Raw genomic sequence first — 26,510 nt, 5'->3', positions numbered from 1 at the left:
TATACAGTCAATGTCATTAACGTTGTCCACCGAAAAAAGACATTTACACATTTAGACATTTAGGCATTTACACACTTAGACTAAAATATCACGTGTTTCATTATGTATTCTATGCTTCGTGTCAACAGCCTGAGCTTTAAATGTAAAACTCAACTCGTGAATCGAAAATCCAGAATGACCCGACCATTTAGTGAGGATTTAAGATGGAGAATGGAGAAACATTCAAGAAAACACGTGATATTTCTTTTAGTCTAAATGTCTAAATGACTAAATGTGTAAATGTCATTTTTCGGTGGACAACGTAATGACATCGACTCTATATTTATATTTTTCTGTAGACAATGAAAGTGATCTTTCCCGCCACCGTTGGTGGCAAACGTGGCAATTCTTAAGGCGCAGACACACGATTTAACAATGCGCGCAATTGCAGGCAGTGTTGCCGAATTAGGATTGTTTTCTATTTCAGCAACATTGCGTGCAATGCAACAGATTGCGTAGTGTGACTTGGCTCGCAACGAGAATTAACTGCAACATTGCGCGCAAAGTTGCACCGTGTGTCATAATGTTTTTTAATGTTTTATTTGTAAGAGCAGGCTGATTATTCTGGCAGCTTCCGCTGATGTGGGCCTGCTTTCACTCACACTCACTGCCACTAAATTTACTATTTTATGCACACAACGCTCGGCTTACGTGGAGGAAAACCGGAGAACCAGGAAAAAAGCCCTGGTGGCACAGGAGAGAACAACACGTCCAACAAACTCAATTCACAAGTGGTGACCAGAGGTATTTGACAAGCGACCCGACCCGTTGGACTCACAACGGTGAAAGACGACGCATTAGCAGCGTACGCCACCCATGCCACCGGTCACCATGCTGTCGTAGCTTTTATCAAAGTTTATATTTTGCAAGACATTTTTTTCTCGTGAACAAAACATTTTAATAGATTGCCATCCAATATGGCGGAATACCAGCATGTCGCGACCTGCAGAGTGCTTGTTAAAACAGTTTAAAATTAATTTCAAAGGTTCGTTGAGTTCGTTTAGAATCGAGCATAATACCTATTGTACTGAAGGATCTTTTCTTTGCCATTCACCGATCATAGTCCCTTTTACGCGGAAGAAACCCTTTAAATCGTCTATAGCGACAGGTTCCTCCAAAGTTGCTTCGTTGAAATTTGAAATTTCATCCGCTCTTTATAATCAACGTTACGTTTCTGTACAAATCTAAAAGGCAAAGATTAATCGAAAAACATTTTTGAGCGATCATGACATGTAAAGTGGTCCTTACTGCCGCAATTAAAACAAGCTTTGGGTCCTCCTTCCCCAAATGGCCTCAACGTTTCAGTTTTATTTTGAGAAAATCCACCACCACAACTTATATTCGTGGCACCTTCAGTCTTATTCATGAATCTACTTTCCCTATAAGGTAATTTATTACGCGGGTTATTTTGATCATCTATCCTTTGCCGCCAGTTTGATGTCGCCCCAGTCATGGATCTTCCTTGCCAGTTTTGGTTTGTAGGATGTGCGTCATCACTACCTCCTTTCCAGCGTTGATCGAGCCTTCCTCGAGAAGCACCTCCACCCCTCGTAGGTAATGGCCCACTTCTTGTCATGGTACTTCCTTCTCGAGATCTGAACCCACGTCCATCAGGTGTTTCAATAACCGATGATGACAGTCCTACTCCTCCATTTTCACTTCTGCCTCGCTGTTTCGAGTTTAACACCGTCAAACGAATTTCTGGACTCTGGCCCCAATTCTGAGGCGGTGGCGGAGGAAAACCTGGGGGAGGCCGAGATAACGACGAACCTTGATCTCTTTTACCTGAAGTTTCTTTAATGGAATCTTTTGGGGCGACTTTACTGAAGGTTGGTTTATTATTCCCTTTATTTGCATCTTTGGGGCCATCACTGACGGCTGTTCTGGTCAACGATGTCAGCTTGACGGGAATCGCATTAGTTGTCGCCTCTGGGGAATGTTCTTCGTTTTTGGACTTGACAACAGCACTGTATGACTTGGGTCCTTGGTTATTAGGCGAATCAGGCCCTGCCTCATATTCATAACATGTAGTATCTACTTTCAAAGGAAGTGTTCTACTAAGGTACGAAGGCTCGAACAAGTTATGTGCGTCGATTAAACCAGCTTTATTATCTTCAGATGTTTGCTCTAATGTGGTTCTTTTTCGATCTGTCTTATTGGGATGACTGGGATTATTGGGTGAATAAGAATGTTCAATAGGATCGAATGTGCTATCTTCTTCATTGGCTGTTCTGTTATAATCCTCCTGATTTGCATTGTCTTCCTCGTTTTGTTTAGTGCTTAACTGTTCTTCTGTATTATCTCTAAGGCTAACGCTCCTGCCTTTATCAGGTTCATTATCAGGTTTGAATGATTTTTCCAAAGTTGCTTCGTTTCGTCGTGTAGATTGTTCCTTCGCTTCCAAGTTCTGTCCTCCTAATGAGCTTGGCACTTTGCTGTTTATTGCCATATCATTGGATCTGTTTTGATTAGGGTTTCTTGTGGTTGCGGGCCGTAAATCCCCTGCAAAACGAAACATATAAACATATTTATGATAATAATAATAATAGAGTGCAAATAATTAATCCGTGAAACACTAATTACTAAATAGTACAAAATAGTGCTAATTAAACAATAGAAAACAATGGAATTTGCATTAAATTGTGCTATTTAGTATTACTAACGCTTCACGGTTATATTGTTTGCACTCTAATAATAATAATAATAACAATAATAATATGATGAAAATAATAATAACTTTATTTAACGAGTTTAAACACATTACAGTCGCAGACTGATAAACTTGTTGACCTCCCTATATATCTATATTATAAATAAACTAAAATTTTTAATATCAAGACAAATAAATGGATAAAGTATACACGATTAAAAATATTAAATATAAAGAGACAAGACAAATATCAAGACAAATAAATAAATGGATAAAGTATACACGATTAAAAATATTAAATATAAAGAGACAAGACAAATATCAAGACAAACAAATAAATGGATAAAGTATACACGATTAAAAATATTAAATATAAAGAGACAAGACAAATATCAAGACAAATAAATAAATGGATAAAGTATACACGATTAAAAATATTAAATATAAAGAGACAAGACAAATATCAAGACAAATAAATAAATGGATAAAGTATACACGATCAAAAATATTAAATATAAAGAGACAAGTGTCAATAAAAATATTTCGCTAAGAGTATAAACAATTCTTAGACCCAGGTCAGACGCCGTAATTCACATGAGCCGAACCTAATTGTAGTTTGGATCGACTTATGGAATTAGATTGACTGGGTTGAGTCAAACGTCGAACTTATTACTTAGTATTTACAGTCGTACCAAAAACAATCATGTTTTGAATTTTGAATTCAAGAAGAAGACGGGCTACCATCAAAAAAAGCATCATACTTTTGCAAAAAAAAAAAAAGGGTGGCACTGCTACGTGTATGTTTTGTTTCTACTCTTCTTCTGCTTTCGCGAAATGAAACGGACGTACATACATACATAGTTTATTCAAATCGCAAATAAATTATTGACAAATAGTAAAATACAAGTAAGAGCAGAGGCTAGCAAAAAGCGATACAAATAAGACAACAAAGCACAATAATAGGCGACTTGAAAGGAAGTTATGAGGTTATCCCTATGTGAAAACTCCCAAGAAAAACAACAAAACATGACAAAAATGCATTATAAAGAAAGACCCTAAGCAGCGTAATTAGCGAAAAATGCTCTATAAATGAAGTATAAGTATATGAATATGTACTAAATAAAGGAGAGACAAGCTCTCCGCCACCCTGAGCCCCACCCCCGCACGCGCACCCACCAGACAGATTATGAAGTCTGTCCGCCTGGTGAGCGCACGCGCGAGAAACCCAGAGCAACAGAGAACCCGTCTCCTCCTTAATCTAGACTCTACTAAAAAATATACTAATCGATGTGTACTGCAATATGTAAACATTAAACACCTAAGTGAGACTTCAATTTCTGCTTAAATGATCTAAACCCATCGGTTTCAACAATGTCTTTAGGTAGATCATATTAACAACTCTGACGAAAAAGGAGTATTTGTAGCAGTTAACTCTGGCTGCTTTAACATAAAGTTTGTAGGAATGATTAGCTCTGGTAGACGTAACTTTCGTAAATTCAAAAAAGTCACGGAAATTTAGAATACCTAAACCGAAAACTATTTTGTAACATTCAACTAGAGTTAGGTAGTCCCTGCGGGTCGAGAGAGTAGGCCACTTCAATATTTTACATCTTTCTTCGTATGTCATTTCCCCTCTAGTTTGTCGAAGTGCTAGTCTGGAAGCTCTTCTTTGTACTTTTTCCAATGCAGTTATGTCTTTCACCAGGTGTGGACACCAAACGGGTGACGCATATTCAAGGATTGGTCTTACAAGCGCGATATATAGCATCGAAAAGACTGTGGTATTGGCGGTGCCAACAGTTCGTAAAATAGTCCCTAGGACTTTGTTAGCTTTATTTACGGTGATGCCAATGTGTTCACTCCAGGATAGATTATTGGAGATAGTAACACCAAGATCTTTGAAACTATTAACGTCCTTTAAAGTCTCCCCTAAGATGTACTTCGGTTTGGACTTGTCGCGCAAGTGGGTTATACGCATAGATTCACATTTATCATTATTAAAGCGTAACTGCCATGTGCATGCCCATTCTCTAAGATGGTCTAGATCGTGTTGAAGAGCTAGTGTGTCTAGAACAGGGTCAATAAGCTGCCTGTAAATCTTGGTGTCGTCCGCGTACAGTTTCACATTAGAGGAAATGCGATCTGTGATATCGTTAATGTATAGCAAGAAGAGGATGGGACCTACGATTGTACCCTGAGGTGTTCCAGATACCACTGGAAGCCAGTTTGAACAAGTTCCTCTTATAACCACACGTTGGTGTCGATTAGTGAGAAAATTTCTGAACCATAGAAGTAAGCTCCCACATATTCCGTACATGTTTAGTTTTAAGAGCAAGCGCTCGTGTGGCACGCTGTCAAAGGCTTTCGCGTGCGTGAAAGAGCATGTAAACGCTTTGCACGTAATTTTGGTTGGTTTGAAATTGTCTGGAACAATTATTCGGATGAACGGTTTAAGAAAACATTCAGGGTTTCCAGGGGAACATTCCTTTCCTTTACATTCTCAGGAAAATCGAAAATTCATCTTTGAAGAATGCTCAAGTGCGCATGCGCTTTAGTGATGGTTAATGAAAACGAGGCCAAAACATGTATTAACAAAATTAATGCATTTGGATCGGCCCATGTGAGGTACGGCGTTTGACCCGAAGTCGATCTTCAGTCGTTCTTCACGACTGACCTAATCGTGAAGAACGACTTAGTCAATCCAAATTGAATCAGTCGAACTTAATTGGGTCAGACGCCGTACTTCACATGACCTTATTACCCTGTATTAGGTTCGGCTCATGTGAATTACGGCGTCTGACCTGGGCCTTAGATAAGACTAAGAACAATTCCTATCTTTATTATTCGAGCAGCTACGTAGTGCCGCCTTATCACACTCGTTTTTCGTAACGAGTACTCGTTACAAAGTATGTTTTGGTGGATCACAATGATCAAAACCTGCTATGCGACGCCGACAAATTGTAGTATAGAAAGAGCATTATCTCTGCAAATTATTTTAATAATCTCTATTGGAGCCCGCCTATTCAGTTTGGAACGTCAAGTACCTGGATAAAGCCAGCATTATCATGAACATCATCAAAGATAAGAAAGGATTGCAGGTATCAATCTGGGTTAGGGTTTTACCTTTTTCTAAATACATTCGTATTTCTAATATGACTCCTGGTGGAAATCCTGCCTCCTAAGAAGAAATCAAACATTTAGTTAGTTAATCGGTCACTGTCGATTACTTTACACAGTCTAACAGCAGGCAGGCAGGCAGGCAGGCAGGCAGGCAGGCAGGCAGGCAGGCAGGCAGGCAGGCAGGCAGGCAGGCAGGCAGGCAGGCAGGCAGGCAGGCAGGCAGGCAGGCAGGCAGGCAAACAAACACAGATGTGTCATCTAAATGTGTCATCTAATCCGTTCTAATAGTTCTGCGTTTGTCATTTCATTCAATAAGGAAAGGTTTTCGTTTTACATACTTGTAACGTTTTCTTCAAATCATCTTTGTTCGCCACCAGCAATGAATCCTAGCAATAAAAAAACAAGGGTATTGGTATTGAGGGCTGAAGCCCCCCTTTAGCAGAAAAAAAAAACTGAATAATTGGGTGCTCTTATATTGTTTTCTGTTGTGTTGACGGAAGAAACTCAATTAGACCCCCCTCCCTTAACTTAATTCGTTCCCCCTAAAATTTTGGCTGGATCCGCCCTTGTCTTACTTGTATAAAAAAGAACTTCAAGTTTTTTCTGCATCTTCAAATTTTCAATATCAATATCACCCAGTTGACATATTTCTTAAAATTTCACTTGATATTCGTGTTTATTTTTAAAATGCGATTTATTCTGAATAGTCGAATCTAAAGGTCCTGTTACACGTTGAAACTTTTAGCTGAAACTGCAACGCCGTTGCAAGAACATTTCCGCTAAGACAAGTTTCATGGGAGTGAAACACGGCGCAATTGCGTCCTGAAATTTGTTCGCGACAAAAATTACGGTTGCACGAGTAGAAAGCAGTTCTAGGTTTTGTGAAATTTTCTCGCGACGAAAGCTTCGTCGTGTAACACCCCCGTGAACTTGTCTTACAACGCTATAGTGCACACAAGTTTCAGCAAAAAGTTTCAACGTGTAACAATTATGGCCTAAACTTTAGTCGCATTCAATGGATCTTGTTTAGGAAGTTTTTTTTTCGTCAATGAATACGAGACATTTTTCTGCCCATACACTACCACGTATACAACACCTTATTCGTTTTCATATACGTTTTGTAATGTTGTACAATCATGTAACTTACTCTGATACAATTTTGCTTGAAGTTTTCAAATAGATTTTCCAGCTTCAACTTTTGTAACATAGTATGGACCTTGGCGTAAGGATCCCAGTCTGGTGAAAAACATGAGTAGTCGTTCTTGACATTAATTCATCATATTCTTGGGGGGGGGGGGGGGGTTACTAATTATTTTCTTCATCGATTTACATAATAGTCTAGTTCCGTAAGTACCTTCATCATCGTTTTGAGTCCAATCTTCCTGGATATCATCATCATCATTAGGCGATGAATCATGTTCTTGACTACCATCTTGCTCAACCACTACCCCATCACTACCATCATCTCCTGAATCATTATCCGTTTCTCGGGGATCTTCGGGCCATCCCGCAGCCCTGGACAGCATTAGATCAAGCAAATCATTCCTGACTGACCTACAAAGTAAAACAAAATATATTATACAAATAAAGATGAGGAATTAAATCATTAAGAACCACCAGGCTGACATTTAGCCAATAAAGTACCCAATATACAAGAACCACTTCAGCCTGACAAATTAGGCAGGTTCTTATGTGAAAATATAAAGCTTTAACAAAGGTATAAAGCATGTCCTAAGGGTCAGTAGGCGGATGTCATTAATATTAAATGTGAATAGAACACCTTTAAGGGTCATTAGCACACTTTAAAAAATAAATTGTTTATTTATTTTTAAATGTATCAGATTGATCAGGTACTGACTTAGGCCCCATCCACACGCATCCGGAAATTTTCGTATCCGCAATTTTTTTTTTTTTTTTTTTTTTTTTTTTTGCGTATACGAAAATGTTTGCGTCCACACGCAGCGTATTCGAATTGTTTTCGAATCGTTTTCACTGTCCACACGTATCCGGAAATTTCATGATCCGCCCTGATGCACGCTAGTGCCTAGTCCCTTTGACGGATAGTTTTTCTTATTGAACATGCGCAAAATCGTGTTTACGTCATCGTATTCGAAAATTTGCGGATACGACCGTCCACACGTATCCGTATTCGTAGCGTATTCGAAAATTTCCACTCTGGAGACCGTTTTAGAAAATTTCCGGTTACGGGAAAAAAAAATTCCCGACACATGTGGACGCAACCCGTATCCGAAAAAAAAGATTCCGGATACGTGTGGACGGGGCCTGAATAAATCGAAAATCAAACTTCAAACTTCGAGCTCTGAAACATTTGACCTCTGGGTTGAAACTAAGCCCAGTTTAAGTCAGGGTACAAATAACTAAATGATAACATGGAATTTAGCCTTCGTTATCTTACGAGGTAGAGGAATGGAACAACTTGCAGAATAAACTGAGGCCCCGTCCACACGTATCCGCAAATTTTTTTTTGCGGATACGGGTTGCGTCCACACGTGTCCGCAAATTTTTGTGTCCGTATCCGCAAATTTTACGAAAACGGATAGGTGTGGACGGTGAAAACGATTCGAATACGCTGCGTGTGGACGCAAACATTTTCGTATCCGCAAAAAATAATTTGCGGACACAAAAATTTCCGGATACGTGTGGACGGGGCCTGATAATGACTAGTGATTACTAGTGGTTACTTGCAAAATAAACTGATAATGACTATTGGTTACTAGTGGTTACTTGCAAAATAAACTGATAATGACTATTGGTTATTAGTGGTTACTTGCAGAAAAAAACTGATAATGACTATTGGTTACTAGTAATCATTTGCAGACTAATCACTATTAACCCCTAGTCATGCAGAGAAAACCTAACCCTTGACCTCCCACCCACAAGTTCAGTAAACAAAAAATCAGATCCCAGCAGGACGTATGTATCAACTGAAGCCTTACCTTGGAAGCGTTGTGGAGAGAACTTGATCTCTCACTGAACTAAAGATATGATCAATGTCGACATCATGTAATCTATAACAACAAAATGTACATGTAAATCGTAAAATGATGCACAATTGTATGTTTATATCAAGGTGACTGGCTACATTTGGGAAAAAATCTTAAACTTTTAAACTACGAATTTTTAATTGAAATTCAATGGTGATTCCAAACATGAACTAAAGAAAGATGGGGTGTCCCAAGCACTTTTTCGATATAACCAGCATTTAATGGTTTCCTACGTGCAAGTTAGAAGCAAAAATTGCACAACCGGAAGTGATCAGAAAAAAATCAAAACTCACAAGATCATAGCTCTTAGCAAACTATATAATTGCAGAAATGCCGGCTAGTGAATCATTCTCCAATACCACATGGATACTTTTGACAAAAAGACAAAGAAATACCTTGTTTTGCTATATTTTGTCCTTTCATAGTCTCCCCCACAGCCGCTTTCAGTGTCGTCACGCAACGCTTTCTCCCCTGCGTGACGACATTGAAAGCGGCTGTGGGGGAGACTAGTCCTTTCAGCGCTCTTGAAAAGTCTCATAAAGTTGAACAAAAATTCTTACAAAAATCTCATTTTTTGCGCGTTAAAAAAATTAATTAAATTTTTTTTAATGGTATAAGTAAACATAGAATTTTAGAAGTTTTTTTCAATGAACTTATAAAAAAATTAGAGCCCCATGCAAATTTTGAGGGTTGTATGGTTCTTCAATAAAACTTTGAAGGTTATTCAGTACGCAGTAACCTTAATACAAAGTGGTGATATTCAGTTCTGGGTATGAAAAATAATGAATGTTACCTCGAGGTGTCATCTAAACTTGGACCAATCACATGAAGCAGACTTGAAAGACAGACAACAAATACATGCAGTTCTTCTTCAGATTTATCCTGTGTAAAAAGATTTCAAAAGTTAAAAATAGAACGATTCTGATGCCCACCAATCACTAGCCGCTTGGCTCAGTTCGTTGAGTTTCAGAATACTGTATAACTTGGGGTCTCCCCCGCAGTCGTCACGCAACACTAGACTGTGAACGTTACCAGACTTTTATACGGGAGGTCGCCTCTCATGACGTAATCACCTTTGATTATACATATTAATAGAAAGGGTATATAAATTATAAATCATAAATCATAATGATTTCCAAGAATTAAAGGAACACAATTGCGTACAACAAACCTGATCAAGACAGCTCCACTTTTCAACGCTCTCTTTTAAGATAGTATTCACAACTGACTTGAAGCTAAGAAATAAAAAGAAAAAGCCCTTAAATATGAATTTCCCTTAGGGTAATCTTAAAGACATTTTCGAAAAAGACTGTGGATGATCGAGGAGTTAAAATAGTCATTCAGATAAGTCAAACGTGAGGGTAACACTGTTGGACATCAAGGACGTTCATGGGCAAACAGTCCCATCGTACGTACGTACGTACGTACATACATACATACATACATACATAATTAATTTGTTAATGCAGGTTAAATTAAAGGCAGCTGTAGCTGATGTGGACCTGCTAAACTACTATTACAACAAAATAAATATGATATACTAAGGGTAAAATAGAATACAATAAATAACTACTAAGCTAGATAAATAAGAATAAGTAAAATAAGTAAAATAAGCTAAAAAATTAAATATTAAATGCATAGGTCAAGGGCAATGAAATACTAAAAAAGATAAAATAGTATTGCATTCTAAGAATATTCATATTCTGGATTCTTATTAGTGATAGTTGAAGTCGCGGAAATGAATATTATTCAGTAAAGTTTTATTTTTCTTAGGAGGTGCTTTAAAAATACTTAAATTTTGAGCTTGCTTTACATTATCTGGAATAAAATTTCAAGAAAGAGCCCCCCTGTATCTCAGCGAAGTTCAATTATGACACCTAAACACTTAGTTTCAGTTACAAAATGTAAAGCCTTATTTCCTAGAGTAACAGGTTTAAGGTTTACCTTACCTTTCATCAAGATCATTTTCACTTAGGAAAAGATTCAAGAACATTTCTCCCATGAAGTTACTAAAGCGCTGACATCGCTGCTTCCAGTCACTGATAGTATAATGCTGTCAAAACATTTATTGCATGCTATTATTACCTGTATCTAATTACAGGTGGTATTCTATTGAATACTGTTATGTTGTATTCATGTCTTTCAGTTGTTCATGAGGCTCTCAAATTTAATGTTCACCAGTTCCCTGCCTAGTACAGGTTTCCTGTGGTATTGACATAAACTACCCGGTAACAGTCACCCCCTCTTAACAACACTGGATCCCGGATCTGCCCCTGTCAAGCTACCCAAAGTTTAAATCCAAACACAAAATTTCCCAATAAATGATTAAATATGGCAATTGTAAACCAAATATAGCATGATCAACATATTTACCTCAACAATGTTATCTCTGAATGTGGTCACAACATCATGAAAATAATTTGAAAATCTTAAGATGTCCAAGCCTGAATATTTTAAGAATAAAAAGAAGTGACAAGTGGTATATTCCATAGAAAACATAGTATAATAATATTTTGAATATAATAATTACCTGACACTATTTATAATCATGCCTAGGCCACAATGCCTGATGGGAAGGAGGACCAAAATACCACTGAATATACAATGGCTTTCTGGATTTTGATTGGCTGTACTTGAAAAGGTTTGGGATATACAATCACTATTATATTCAACTAAGAAGCATGCAAAGCAATAAATGACATACTGATGTAGTACCCGGTAAGTAACAAATACCTGAGAGAATGTAACAAATTCTTGCACCTTGATTTTCAAAACCCTTTTTATCCAAAACTTTCTCCACAATCATTTCCAAGACCAGCATTACTTCTGACACTCCGTCAAAGTTCTTTGACAATTGGCTATCAGCAATCGAGGTACTTATATCATAACCTAGATCATCAATATTTTCTTTAGTCATTTTTTCCAAGACTTTCTTTATATTTCTTTGGAATTTCCACTTCTGCCAGCTCAATTCCTTTTTCATTGTTTTTTCATTATCCTGAGAATTCAGGGTTTTTGATACTGGTAATTGCTGTTGGTTTTTAGTTAGTCGATGTTGTCGCAAAACTGATGCCTGCAGCTGTGAGATGATTCCCTTGTCACTCTTAACTGGTATGGTAAATGGTATTGGGAAGGTCTGTTGGCTATTCTTTGGATCATGGAATGCACTTGGACCTTCAAGGTGCTGTTGCAGAGCTGCTGCAGCATCCTGGACTTCTTGGTATGAGCAGTCTGTGTGCTGTTTCAATCCCCTGTCCTCATGAAGTTGTGAATCATAAGAGATACCATCAGTTGATCCAAATGGAATATTGGTGGTTGTTTCTTCACTAGTTGGAATAGAAGGCCAGTTGCTTGGGATGGTCTGTTCTGAAGGTGACCATGTGTTATTTACAAGAGTGCATGAGTTACTGTACCATGATGGTTACCATTTAGGTTTACAGTCATTTCGCCCACGGACCATTTCGCCCACGCCAATTCGCCCACGCATAAAATCATCGATCATGCGTTTGCCAATTCGCCCACGTGTAGAATCACTTTAAGAAATATGTTACCATGACTAGAAAAAAGTAGTTCGTGATTTACTAACCTTACTTGACGCTTAAGCTCAAGACTTCAAAACGCAAACTTTTTATACGCCATAACGGACTCGCCTACGCTAGCTCGCTAACGAACGAAACAACTTATAAACCAATGTAAATGTCACTTTAGCCTTTTTAAACCTCAGATGAATTACTTCTAGACTTTTTTTTATTGTTATTTGGCTTATCTGACATGCCAAGGTTCGAGCTAGAAAAGCCAAAATACTTTTACGCCTATTAAACATCGATCGACAAGCGACGCCATATTGTTTTTGTGTAATCAACAAGCTTCCTAGTCGTTTATTGACGCTATCTTTACCTAGAATCCATTAGACTTTATTCTTTTCACTAATGAAGTTAAAGGAAAAGATATGGTGCTTTGAGATGGGAGATGTCGTGTGTTGCTGAATCTGACATCTACGAAAAAATATGATTTTAGACAAGCTCACGAAAACAATATGGCGTCGTTTGTCGATCGATGTTTCGCGGAAGGTATTTTGGTTTTTCTCGCTCTAACCTTGGCAAGTCAGAAGCAATAATATTAAATATGTCCTAAACATTCGATTTTTCGATGAAGAAGAAGGATATTGTAATGTTTTCAACAAACTACTCTACGGAGACTAAAAACTTATTGGTAGCGAAAAGACTCGTATGAAACACCGTAAAATGAGCTCGATCGTTCCACTCAATCGTTAACTTTTTGGCGTTTACATCAGATATTAAATGGCCTCAAATTTATTCCAGATAAAGTCGCTAGATCATTTCGTCTTAGTTTTTTAGTGCAAATAATAAAGTCTAGTGGATTTCAAGAAAAGAAAGTGTCAGTAAACGACTAAGGAAAAGCTTGTTGATTACACGAAAACAATATGGCGTCGCTTGTCGATCGATGTTTCGCGCATAAGGTATTTTGTATTTTTCTCGAACTTTGGCAAGTAAAAAATAATAAAGAATGATAAAGCTACCCAAAACACACATTTCATAGATTAGAGTATAGGGAAATAGAAAAATAAAGTCATCCGAGTCATAAGTTGGTAGAAACGGACTCGATATGGCAGCTAAGTGAACGCTGTCCTTGGTCGCGTTTAGATCTCCACTTTAACTGATCGTATCGTGAAATGATCGCTCCAAATATGCTTCAAAATCATATACAAATGTCTTTCAACAGACTATGTTTCTTTTTAACAAGTCTCATCGAAGTTTTGTTTTGGTAATTTCCAATGGTAGCGAAAGGACTTCATGATGGTAGCAAAAGGACTCCGGGTGGTAGCGAACCGACGGTAGCGAAAGTGCGTGGTAGCGAAACGACCGGTATTAGTATAAAAAGTTCGCGTTTTGAAGACTTGAGCTTAAGCGTCAAGTAGGGTTGGTAGGTACCGGTTGGTAAATCATGAACTACTTTTTTTTAGTCATGGTAACATATTTCTTAAAGTGATTCTACACGTGGGCGAATTGGCGTGGGCGAATTGGCAAACGCATGATCGATGATTTTATGCGTGGGCGAATTGGCGTGGGCGAAATGGTCCGTGGGCGAAATGACTGGTTACCATTTATAACACAACACAGCACAATGTGCAAAGCAAAGCACTGTCAGCACAGCACTGTCTGCAAAACTTATCAGCACAGCATAACACTATCAGCACAGCACAACACAGAACTGTCTGCACAGCATAGCACTGTCTGCACAGCACAGTACTGTCTGCACACATAGCACTTTCAACCAGCATAGCGCTGTCTGTACAGGACAGCATAGCACTTTCAGCCCAGAGTAGCACTTTCAGCACAGCACAGAACTGTCAGCACAGCATAGAACTGTTTGCACTGCATAGCACTGTCTGCAAAGCACAGCACTGTCAGTGCAGTGTAGCACTTTAAGCCAGCATAGCACTGTCTGCACAGCATAGCTTTTTCTGCACAGGACAGCACTGTCTGCACAGCACATCACTGTCTGCACAGCATAGCACTGTCTGCACAGCACAGTACTGTCTGCACACATAGCACTTTCAACCAGCATAGCGCTGTCTGTACAGGACAGCATAGCACTTTCAGCCCAGAGTAGCACTTTCAGCACAGCACAGAACTGTCAGCACAGCATAGAACTGTTTGCACTGCATAGCACTGTCTGCAAAGCACAGCACTGTCAGTGCAGTGTAGCACTTTAAGCCAGCATAGCACTGTCTGCACAGCATAGCTTTTTCTGCACAGGACAGCACTGTCTGCACAGCACATCACTGTCTGCACAGCACAATACTGTCTGCACAGCACAGTACTGTCTGCACACATAGCACTTTCAACCAGCATAGCACTGTCTGCACAGGACAGAATAGCACTTTCAGCCCAGAGTAGCACTTTCAGCACAGCACAGCACTGTCAGTGCAGTGTAGCACTTTAAGCCAGCATAGCACTGTTTGCACTGCATAGCACTGTCTACAAAGCACAGCACTGTCAGTGCAGTGTAGCACTTTAAGCCAGCATAGCACTGTCTGCACAGCATAGCACTGTCTGCACAGCATAGCACTGTCTGCACATAACAGCACAGCACTTTCAGCCCAGTTTTAGCTTAGTGTTTGGAAAGAATAAGGCTGTATGTGTACTGAACTTTTGCATTCCTTCAATAAAATATATTTTTCCATAAGGCTTCCTTAAGGAGATTTTTAAAGAGCCAAGCTCACCATTTAATATGTATACAGTAAGAATAAAAATTTAAAAAGTCCTGACCACCTAATTCATTTTCACAATAGTATTTGTAACTTCCATCCTTCTTCGAAACTGTTTTCAAACATTTACTGAATGTTTACAGATGTACAATGGTTAGTTGGTTGTTATAACGATAGCAAAGACTGACTTTCTGAGCATGTGCGTTGGCAATATGGTCGCAGGATTCTGGATTCCAGTTGGTAAGGGTTTCCAAGACTCTACAATATAACTAATGAGTAGGGTCTAGGAGGTCAATGATCAATACCATATTTACTCATTTAAGTGTTGCAGTGCTCATTTCAATTTTTGGCTTTCATAGGTGTCATTAATTCTGGGGCGGCGTTTTTCAAGGGTTTTTATTCTTAAAAATGTGTTTGCCATATACTTAATGTTCAACCAATTATTGACACAAGGTAAATATAAAAGTTTTTGTATTGGTAAAAGCAGCGCACATTGGGGAGTGGCGTTTAATTGGGGCGGTGCTTAAAAGAGTAAATATGGTATCTCTGCATGGCCATGTAATACTCTCTATAACAGGAGACAAAACAAAAATGGTCTGTTACTTACCATGTTCTGGACTTTTGGTTTGTCCCTTAGATGAAGACATAAATTCCCCAGGGCTAGCAAGGTGAGGTCTAGTTGACAGAGGATGACTTCCAATAGCAGTGGGGTGATTTCTAGAACTTTCTCTTATTGAAGTGATACTTGGCAATGAAGTTGAAGATGGTAATACTTGAGTTATAGGTGAATGAAAATGCTTAAAAGGAGAATGATACTGAGATGCCAACCCTGTCTGCTCCTGGTCATTGTTGCTTGCTAGCACATGTTGGCTATCTTCATTTTTGCCTTTATATGAATAATAAGAGCTGGATATCGTTGTTCTCTCGTAACTGTACCCTTCTGGGGTTTTGATTGCTGCTTCTTCAGATTTGTTGGGTATCAAGTATGAGAAACCACTCATCATCAACTGCTGTTCCAGGGATTTTATGTCAGGTTTTTCTGTTGTTCTTCTGTCGTGTTGAGCATGTCCTGGTGATTCCTCATGCCACAGATCTTCTTCACTGGCAAGAATGTGTCTTCTTGATTCCTTGAAGATTAAAACATTACAATTGAGAAGTGGTGCTCTAGCTGTGTGTGTGTGTGTGTGTGTGTTTTTAACTTTTTGATTCAGGGCATTTTTGAAGCTTTCTAATTTTATTTCTTGACCTACTCATTCTCCAAGCCCTAGCAAAACCATATTTGGTGTTTGATTGACATTGTCCACATTTTATGCAAACGAGGTACAAAGTTCACCAGTGGCGTGATATTCTATTGAAGAAACTTTTCTTGTACGAATAACAGCAGTTTGGTTTGGAGGTATTTCGAAAAATGAAGATTTTCGGAGCCATTTTGTCCACCTACTGTATGGAGTGCAAGAGGGCATCATGAAGCCCTAAGCTTAAATCAGCATTATCTTGAAGAACTGTGATTATGCAAGGGATTTTAGTGCCAAACCTTTGTACATTCATGTACTTGGTACATTTGAGAATTTTTGGCTTGCTTATCCTATAAACTCGTAAATAGATGGATGACCAGGAACTACTTACAGTTATTGCTTTTAAAATAAAGAAAATAAAACTTATCCACAGAAAGATTCGCCAAAGTATTTTTCATTGTTAGTGGTGGAAAATATTAAATTTTGTTGTGATATCATATCAGATGTTGTTTTTTACCTGTGCAAGACCTTCTTCAGCTAAGATAACACCTACTGACTTCAGCTGACCCATGTCATCTCTAAGTAAAGATACAAGATAATATAATATATATTTAGGCACTGCCTAAAAGCGGAGCTCCTGATTTGGAAGTCACAGGGAGAACAATTTGAATGAAACTGAAAGGTAAAAATAAGATCGGGGGAAAAATGTTCAATGTTCAAAATCGCATGTCTTTCATTGAAATCGAAAATCTTGAGATTTAGGGCAAATCAAGACTAAAAAAAAGACTTGAAAAATGGTTAAGGTGAGCAGAAAACAAGCTTGCTTAATTATGTCTTTTACAGAACGAGACGAAGTTTACATTCAGTTAAACTTGACAAGAACAACTGAGACAAAATAGAAAATAATGCAAAAGGCAAGGCAAAATACAAAATGATGAATTTCTTGTCAATAAATTGGCGTTTGTAAATGTTTTTGAATATTTTTTAGCTTTTTAAAGTGAAAGTCTAGGTCTATATAATAACATCTCTCAACAACACAAATTTAAGCTCATTTTTATAATCATACTTGCTCAAACAGCTTAATAAACAGTTGAATACTTGGTTGAAAAACATACGATAGTTGTTTAAAAACAACCGAATTGTTAAAGATTTAGAAAGCTAAATGAAGGAGAAATATTTGTTGTCGTAATATGCTCTCCATGTTATATTTCCTCCAGCATTAAAATAAATTAAGCTTATCTATAGAAATACAAAAAGTTTTGAGAGAAAGTCTTTGATTTCTCTGATTCATCGAGAAAAATGCTTGTCAAAAAGAAATTATAATATACGATTGTTTGCTAAGAAACACCTGAATTCTTGAAGAACACTTCTTGATCCATCTTTGACTACATGAAAGTTTTTTTTAGATTGTTTTTTGGTCTATAACTTGTCCTAAAGCGATTTTCTTCACTGTGCATTTAAGAGCGGCATTTGTGAGTAGTTTTCCTTTGACATCAAGCGGGATTCCTGTGTTGTGTACACGGATGGACGGACAGATGTACAGATGGAAGTGATGTCAGCCAAGCCATGAAAAATCAATTCGATGGTTTACCATTTTTCCTTAAGTATGGTGCTCCGCTAATAAGGCCCGCGCGGGAGCTCTGCTAATAAGTAACATCAAAGGCTTCCCAGACTCTCAGTTCCTGGATTAGGTGATGGGTTTCCTGTGGCATTATGGCTGACTTCAGCTGTTGAAGTTTACTTGAAGTAGGGAGTTTTGAATTACGATTTAAACAAGTTTTTTTTTCTTTACCTTTTCCAAATACTGTTTCAAGATAATGTTTAATACTTACAATCATCTAAAATGTGTTTTAATATGTGGTCCAATCTGTTTTAGGCTGTCTTTTTTTGGGTGGTGAAAACTCGCTACTTGTGCTACTTTTCCTTTTTATTGGGGTGATTTTTCTCAAACTTTGAAAGAGGCTTATTGTATGTGCCAGAGTTTGAAGAGTGCATGTGATTCTTTTTTCCAGTAGAATTTGAGGAGAATGAGAGTGGGATTGCAACAGCCAAAGTCAGCCACAATGCCACAGGAAGCCAACAACCAAACTAGGAACTGAGAATCGGAGAAGTCTGTGGTAACATCAGAAATCAACCAGACAATTTTTCTCAATGATTAACCAGAAAAATGAATATGGACTGGCTACAGGGTTTTGTGGTGTACAAACAGTAAATAGGCACTTACATTAGGTACAGCATTAACTGAAAGTTTCCATTATCACGAGTAGCAGATATCCTTTGTCCTGAAGTTACAAGTTCTGTGAATCTTCTTACTGCCTTCTCACTCCATTGATCTTTTCCCTTTAAACAAAAAAATGCAAAAAACAGATTTTATTATATTTGTGCTTCATTACCTCCAGCAGAAATTTTAAAATATGTACTATCATAATATCTTAATCATACAGCTTCTCATTAATCCCATATAGGTAACTGTCCAATTATTTTCTTAACTGGACAGGTCTTGTTGATATGGGATTAATTAGGCATCTATATAATTAATAGGTAATGGGATTTCATGCTCCCCAATCAAGAAATAATTAGACTCGAAAAATTCCTCTGACTGCCAAATTGGACTCGGCCTATGGCCTCATCCAATTTTGTCAGTCCTTGGAATTTTCCTCGTCCAATTATTTCTTAATTGGACCGCATGGAGTCTTATTACATATACTAATAACTATACAGCTTCTCATTAAGCTCATATAGGTAACTGTCCAATTATTTTCTTAATTGGACAGGTCTTGTTGATATGGGATTAATTAGGCATCTATATAATTAATTTTTCTCTTGTGTAAGAAGATTATTTTATTTTTTAATCATAACATTCACATGTGACTTTCCAGTCAGAAGCCCTACAATGGCAAATATTAAAATTAATAAAAATAAGCTACCCAAGGCATTTTATCTCATACATGCATTAATTTTCCCAGTGTCCAGTTAAAAGGAATTTATAATTCTATAAAATATTTTGCTTAATATCTTCTATATGCTGATGGTGATTTAAAACATACTCTAGGTGGTTGTACACCTTCTAGGGTACAGTATAGTGCTTGTGGAGGCCATGATGTGATGTCTCCTGGTACACTACTACACAGCATATCAAGGGGGATACACTCTGCTTCACCAAAATCAAGGAAGAACACATCAACCATCCTGATAAATAAAACAATCTCTACCATCAATATTACAAGCATTGTTAGAACATGAACCTTTAATCCACCTATGCTAATCATGACTATACCTCTGACATAATCTAGTGACTTCAGCTCTTCTCCATGTTCTTGTCGCCATATGCTTGACGCAAACCACTTCTCCAACACCAGGCATATCATTCAAAGGTGCAGGAATCTGGTTATCACACCAGTGGTTCAAGGCAAACATGTAATTATCAAAACGATCCAAATCAGAATCTGAACCTGAAAGATAAATAAGACAGGGCTTAAAATAATGGCTGATCAGTCACTGGTCATGATCACAGGCCCAATTACAGTACTTTTAACTTTATCAATTTTTTACTCAACACTACTGGTTACAATAAACAGCAAGACAAAGATTTGGCTGGACAAGTCCCAGTTCTGGCCACACATTATTGGACTTCTGACCATTATTTTAAGCCCTGCCTGGGATATACCTGATTGTCTTAGCTGGGATAGTCTAACTTCACATGAACTTCATCAAACCTAATATTAAAGAAGACTGCCTTGTTATCTATTGTTTCAATTTAGTTCAGCTCATGTGAAGTTCGACGTTTGACCTGAGCCTAAAAATCAAAATAATTTGCTAGTGTACAGTGGTGTACAGTGAAAGCCATAAAAGCATGCCATAACATCAAAAATCATCAAAACTATCCATCATGTAGTCTTGGTTGCTACAGATAATAGTTAATCCGATGTCCGTGAAATCAAGATGATGAATGTCAGGCAAAAACATCAAGCATCTGTAAATATGCTACACTCTATTAATTAGCTGATTTAGAGCTATAAAATAATATTAATTAGCTGATTTAGAGCTGCAAATGAGCAACTACAGGTATCCCAGTAAAAAAATGAAATGAAACCGTGACGAGCTGGAGAGCCTATCATACGGTAAACAGCATGTAGTCTTGGTTGCTACAGATAATAGTTAATCCAATGTCCGTGATGTCAAGATGACGAATGTCAGGCAAAAACATCAAGCATCTGTAAATATGCTACACTCTATTAATTAGCTGATTTAGAGCTATAAACCAACTCATTCACACAAATAGTTCGCTCGGCAATGCAAGTCTCAATAAGACACCCAAAACATAACATACTTGTCATATATCAGGGCTTTCAATAATATTTGAAGTAGATGGATGAAACTCAAAAGTACACGTCTGTTTCCACAAATTTTACTTATTTATTAAGACTGATTTGCAAAATAGCCGGCTGTATGAAGGTAAGTACCCAGCGATAAACCGCCGGTAGCCGCCTTCTATTGAAAAAGTTATCGGTTCATACCCCACCTTTCTTCCTTACTTCAATGAGAAAAGCAGAAAGCAGCTTGTGTAAATCTCTTGGCTGGATTTCTTCCAGGTTTTGCTGCACATTTTTTGTCTCGAAATATTCAGTCAATAAAGCCAGGTCTCTCCGCCTCTTGCTTAGTGTGTTTTTGTTTTCTTGGTTTTATATAAACTCATCTACCGGCACATCTAGTGCCACAAAACGACTTGCCATTTTGTTCACATCAACAAAACTACAGAAAACACAAATTTGCTTTGGCGGGAAGCCATTCAAATGTCACAAATCTTGTTTTATGATTGGTTGGTTTGGTCAATTCTATGTTTTGATTGGTTATATTTTTACACTGTGAAAAGCTGTATGCGACGCTGATTGATAGTGGCATGCTGTGCTCATGCTACTGTATGTTAATCAGTATGATGAAATGCATTATGCAAGTATTCCCTATGCAATGAATAGAAACGAAATCTGAGACCAGCACTTTGAATGTGCTGCTTCACACCGGTATCCACCTGGACCCTCACAAAAGACATCATATCTACTTATTGGACATATACTGAAAAGATGAGAGATGGTTAAAACACCCAATCAATGTAACAATGGAAAGCTGTCAAAAATATGTCATTTTTAGTGAAATAATAAATTGGTCATTCTCATTTTTCACAGAAGACTAGAAAATAACCAAATAACTAGTTACCATTTGGGATTGTGATAAAAAGAGGTGGTCGTAAACCACGTGTCTACTGCCAATTTAGAAACGGATTGTTTAAAGGGGCACTTAGATGAAAACACCCTGATTTTGGAAATGACTTGGAAGTTGGTTAAACATATTCATATGTCCCCAACAGTAGCCAAGACACATATTTTCTTCAGAATCAGCATCGAAGTTGAGAGTAAATGAAGTCATTTACTCAACCCTATTGTTCTTTTAGTTTTTAAACCAAAGTTTCTCAACTTCAAGTGTTTCTGAAGCAAATATTTATGTCAATCTGGCTTTCATAATAGTAATTGAATCATATTATCTTCAAATATTTGAAATATTCGGGCTTTCAAAAAAAGGGGCGTTTTCATACCCCTTAAAAATCAGAGGTTTTACATATTAGATATGGCCAGGGAAAGAAAGTAAATAAAACGATATTTATAATATTACTGCCCTGATTATACATAAAGAAAGATTTTAGAGAGATATATATTGGTCGAGGCATAGCCAGGTGGATCCCCATATTAGTTTGACAATGTGATAAGGCAAACAATGGTAATAAAAGGATATAGAGACAAAAATCCGACTAATCCCACAATAGGGCACAATTATCCTCAAAAGAGGGTTAATTATCCTCCAAAGAGGCTCAATCATCCTCCGAAGAGGCTTAATTATCCTCTGAAGAGGGTGATATATGGCATGAAATGCCATTTGTTTTCCCAATATAGGGCTTTTCATTGGTTGAGAAAGTTCATTGTTTGAAGCCCTGTTTGAAGTCAGGCAGCTTTGTTTTCGGCAAAAACATCCGACTAAAATTGGAATAACACTTACAAAAGCTTTCATCTTGTTGTACAGTAATACTACATGAAAGCTGTGATAAATGAAAGATTTTACGAAAGCGCTTTATTTATACTTGAAGTCTCGAGCAGCGAAGAATGAAGACAGTCCAAGATGACAATCCTGCTTTTAAAAATGCGTCATCCCTACATTGGTTACAATTCGGAAATACCGAGATTTTGTTATTCAAGCTATGATTGGTTCCGTAGTTTATCGATATTGAAGAACATGAGTCGCTTATCCTTGATTGGCTCCGAAGCTTAATGATTGGTTCCGAAGTTTATCCATTCATCAGTTTGGGCTTCCCGTGGTGTTACTGACGGACTTACTTACACGACTCGATAGCATAGTGGCTTCGCCTCTCTAGGAGGCAGTAGCCACCAAAATTAGAAATATGAAATGTTATTGTGCTATAATAACTGTTGACTGGAAGCCTTTGCATTACATGAAATTCTATTCCAATTATGTAATTTTAATTTGATCCCATCATCAAGTTTTCCTCTTAAGGACGGTGCCTACTATTGTCCACGCACACGCGCACACGCACTGAACATCTACATTCGAGGAATTTCAACATTTATTACTCGAATTGCACGAAACAAAACAGAAAATCTTAAGTAACCCAGGCTTGTTAAAGAGATAATTTGCTAAGGATTAAGTATTATTGACAACGAATCATAAGGTTTTTTGGGCAAGTGAAAAAATGACAGACTCATAGTTCTAAAAAACCAAATCCTTTCAATAATAAAGCTTTTTACCATTTGCTTAGATTTAATCCTATAAAACTTGAATAAAAACAGACAAGAAATACATATGAAATTGAAAATTTACCATTTATTAATATCTAGGTGTGTAATTATAGTATTGAAAATCTTTTTTTGGTTGCTAAACACTTTCATCATGAAATTCTTTTACTTCGGAGTTTTCAATCTAAAAAATCATCTTATTACGTACCAAATATTTCAGAAATTCCTTTCTGCTATTAAGTAAAAAGTCAATAATAACTTCACTTCAAACCCAATAGTCTTCCTGGAACTATAAAGCTTATGAATATCGAGTTTTTCTCTGTGTTTTTTGATTGCATGGCAGGAAGCAGCATGTTTAGCTTGACATACAAACGCGCCAAAAACAGAGTTTGTCACGCCGTTTTGTATGCTGTGTAACACTTGTCACGCATTCGGCATAAGATTTATCCCTAATAATGTTCTTTAAAAATTCGTATCTCTTAAAAACGCCTGGATACCCCTATTTTTTCTTTGTTTGGATGATAAAGTAAATGCTAAATTAGCCTCGTGAAATGAAATTTATAAAAAATAATTGGTCTTGAAAAGAATATGGACACAATCTTTATGTACCTACTGATCGAAAATAGGGAGCACAAAGCTAAAAAAGTATATATATTATAGCCAACTATTAAAGTCATGGTAGAATTGGGTATATTTTAGTAAAGAAACAAAGTTTCAGTCATTTAGGACGATTTAAATTAGAAATTTCTCAAAATCTTTTGAAAAAAAAATTTTTTCCTGGCGTTAGTAAAATCATGACGTCATCACTTTTTAACGATTTTTAAGCCTTATTATTTCTTTTAATAAATGCATAGTGACCCCTACTTTTCTAACCAGAATTTGACAACCCTTTGATAGGTTAAAATTATTCACATAGTCATTTGAAAAAATAATTGATTCTCAATTAGTAGGCACCGTCCTTAAGTTAGGTATTACCGAGTACTTTCAAAGAATGAAATAAATAAATGGGGTGCCCAACTTTGTTTTAGAGCTACAGCATAAGAGATTAAAGACGTTTTTATGAGATTTTGCTATCAAAACATTGGAATGACATCATCACGATGAGCACTCGTTCATTAAGGTGGCTGCCTACTTTTGAACGTTCGAATTGAGCCCACGATGTGTGCGCGCTCAGAAACCGCTGAAAAATCTACAAGATCTTATTGAAGAACCCTACGCGTTTTGAGCTTCAACAGGGCAAAACCCTCAAATTTTGCACGGGACTCTATATTTTTTGATAGATCATTCGAAAAAACTCCTAAAAATCTAGGTCATATCAACATTTTAGGAAAAGTTTAAATCAGGAACACGTGAAAAAATGGATTTTTGTAGGGATTTTTGTTCGACTTTATGAGATTTTTTAAGAGCACCGAAACTACAAAATATGACAAATCAATGTATCTTTCTGTCTTTTTGTCGAAAATGTCCATGTATTTTTGTAGAAGGATTGACTAGCCTTCGTTCGTGCAATCATATAGTCTGCAAATAACTATTATCTTATTAATCTTAATTTTTTTCTAATCACTTCCGGTGGCGCAATTTTTACTCCAAAAGCTCGTGTGTAGGCTTCCATTATATGCTGATTATCTCGAAAACGAGCTCGGGACACCCTATTTTTCTTTCCAGATTTGGAATCAGCATTAAATTTCAATTCGGGAAATTGAAGTTTTAAAAAAAGCTTAAATCAATTTCCAAAAGTAGGCAGTTACCTTAAGTTCATGTGTACAATGTAGAAAAGACGTGTGCAAACAATGCCCGTGAGTGTCCTTAATGATATATCTCAGCTCTACAATTTGTATCTCCTATATTAGGGCAGGTATGTACAGTGGCTGTAAGGTCGAATGGGTGGGAAGGGTCCTCAGAGGTCTAGTGACCTTTATAAAGCATTAATTTGGTAGTATTACCTTTAGTGTTCCATAACGAAGGCTTATTTAAATCGAAAAAAACTTCTATTTAATGTTATTTTAGTATTTTTCGTGTCTTTTGTAAAGGGCTCATATTTCGATTTTTAGCAAAATTGTGCAGTGGATTTCAATTCAATATCCAAGGGCAGTAATATCGGTTTTTAAGTAAAACTTAGACGATAACGATTCTCTTTATCCGATATGAGTAAGCTCATAACTTAAATTGAAGGCCCAGACATGTGATACTACGAGAACAAAATGCAATGTTGACGTGCATAATTTATGACCGGCCTGCAGGATACAAGAGTTTATCTTACACAATTAAAATTATTCGGTTAACATCTTCTTACCAAGTTGTGCCCAGAAGTGGTTCACATCGATGATGCATGTAACACGAACAAGGCACATTTGGCTATCGTTGGTGCTGCTCTTATCCAGCTCTTTCTTCAATGGCGGAACAGAAGCCACAGCTCTTCCATCGTATTCGCTGCTATACCCGGAGCCAGGTGAAGGTCCCCACCGTCCTAGTGCACCTCTGCCACGACCTCGACCTGCCATTCTTTTTACTAGTCGCTAGAGAAGATATTTTCGTGGCAACCAAACCAAGACTTTACATTTTGGTTTGCCTTGAAGGAAGCTGTAACCATGTGCGTCTGTCTGGGAAACTTGAAGTCGAAGTGAGAGAAATTTTCTCTCTTGCTGTGCTTATTATTGTAATAACAATAAGTTTCGTTTTATATTATGGTTAATTCTAATCCAAATTTACTGTTAAAGCATAATTTAATCTAGTAAAGGAGGATTAATTTTCGCATTTTTCAACTGATCTTTTTGGATTTCGTTGCGAGGAAAGCTTTTTTGAAGACTGGGGCGAGAGCAATATTTTTTCTGGGGGTAGAGGTGGGGGAATTGTAGGGAGGGGTGGTTCTAGAGACAAAGGGTTTCTAAGATAGATTATTAGCACAATCTCGTACCCAGAGCCCACGTTCCTCATGGTCAGCACCGAGAAACGTTTTCTCGGTACTGACCAAGAGGAACGTGGGCTCTGGGTACGAGATTGAGATTAGCAGAAATGCTTTAATAACAAATTGACAGCAGATTTTTATGTGTCTGTCCTCTTTATTGATAGGAGCAGGCGTAGCTCAGTTGGTTAGTGCGCAACCTTCAGAGCTTGAGGTCCATGGTTCAATCCTTAGGATCTCCACGTCTGTTTCGACTTCTCTCTAATCTGTGTAGCTTCAGCTTTGAATACTCTTAAGACAGAGCACTGATGGAGAGAGGGGGTAAAGTGTGCACCGTCGGCTTCCATTGATAACAGTTGAATTTCAACTGAAGGAACTACCGACGTTAAAAATAGGTACTTTACCTTTACCTGATGATAAATTGCGTCATCACATTGTCAAAGTAGTGTGGATCCACAAGGCGTAGCCGAGTGGATCCGCATACTACTTTGACAATGTGATGGCAAAATTTATTGTCAATAAGAGGA

The 26,510-nt window shown here is 37.5% G+C and overlaps 1 protein-coding gene across 1 annotated transcript; it reads right to left on the bottom strand.

Annotated features, from left to right (window-relative positions):
- Window positions 1-287: 287 nt before the first annotated feature.
- On the bottom strand, window positions 288-25,861 carry LOC116304762 (uncharacterized). Its single transcript, XM_089028522.1, has 17 exons — window positions 25,375-25,861; window positions 19,559-19,733; window positions 19,329-19,470; window positions 18,506-18,621; window positions 16,799-16,859; window positions 15,654-16,173; window positions 11,548-12,180; window positions 11,188-11,258; window positions 10,764-10,867; window positions 9,986-10,049; window positions 9,608-9,696; window positions 8,767-8,838; window positions 7,164-7,363; window positions 6,957-7,045; window positions 6,148-6,195; window positions 5,813-5,867; window positions 288-2,541 (listed from the first exon to the last, which is right to left on the bottom strand). The coding sequence occupies exons 1-17, from the start codon at window positions 25,580-25,582 to the stop codon at window positions 1,238-1,240; spliced, it is 3,951 nt and encodes a 1,316-aa protein (XP_088884648.1). The 5' UTR covers window positions 25,583-25,861; the 3' UTR covers window positions 288-1,237.
- Window positions 25,862-26,510: the final 649 nt, after the last annotated feature.

Source organism: Actinia tenebrosa, unplaced genomic scaffold (assembly GCF_029948245.1).
Source record: "Actinia tenebrosa isolate PJP-AT-01 unplaced genomic scaffold, QUT_ActTen_1.0 PGA_scaffold12__29_contigs__length_12842862, whole genome shotgun sequence".
In the NCBI taxonomy this organism is placed as follows: Eukaryota; Metazoa; Cnidaria; class Anthozoa; order Actiniaria; family Actiniidae; genus Actinia; species Actinia tenebrosa.
This window is presented reverse-complemented; position numbering and strand designations above follow the sequence as displayed.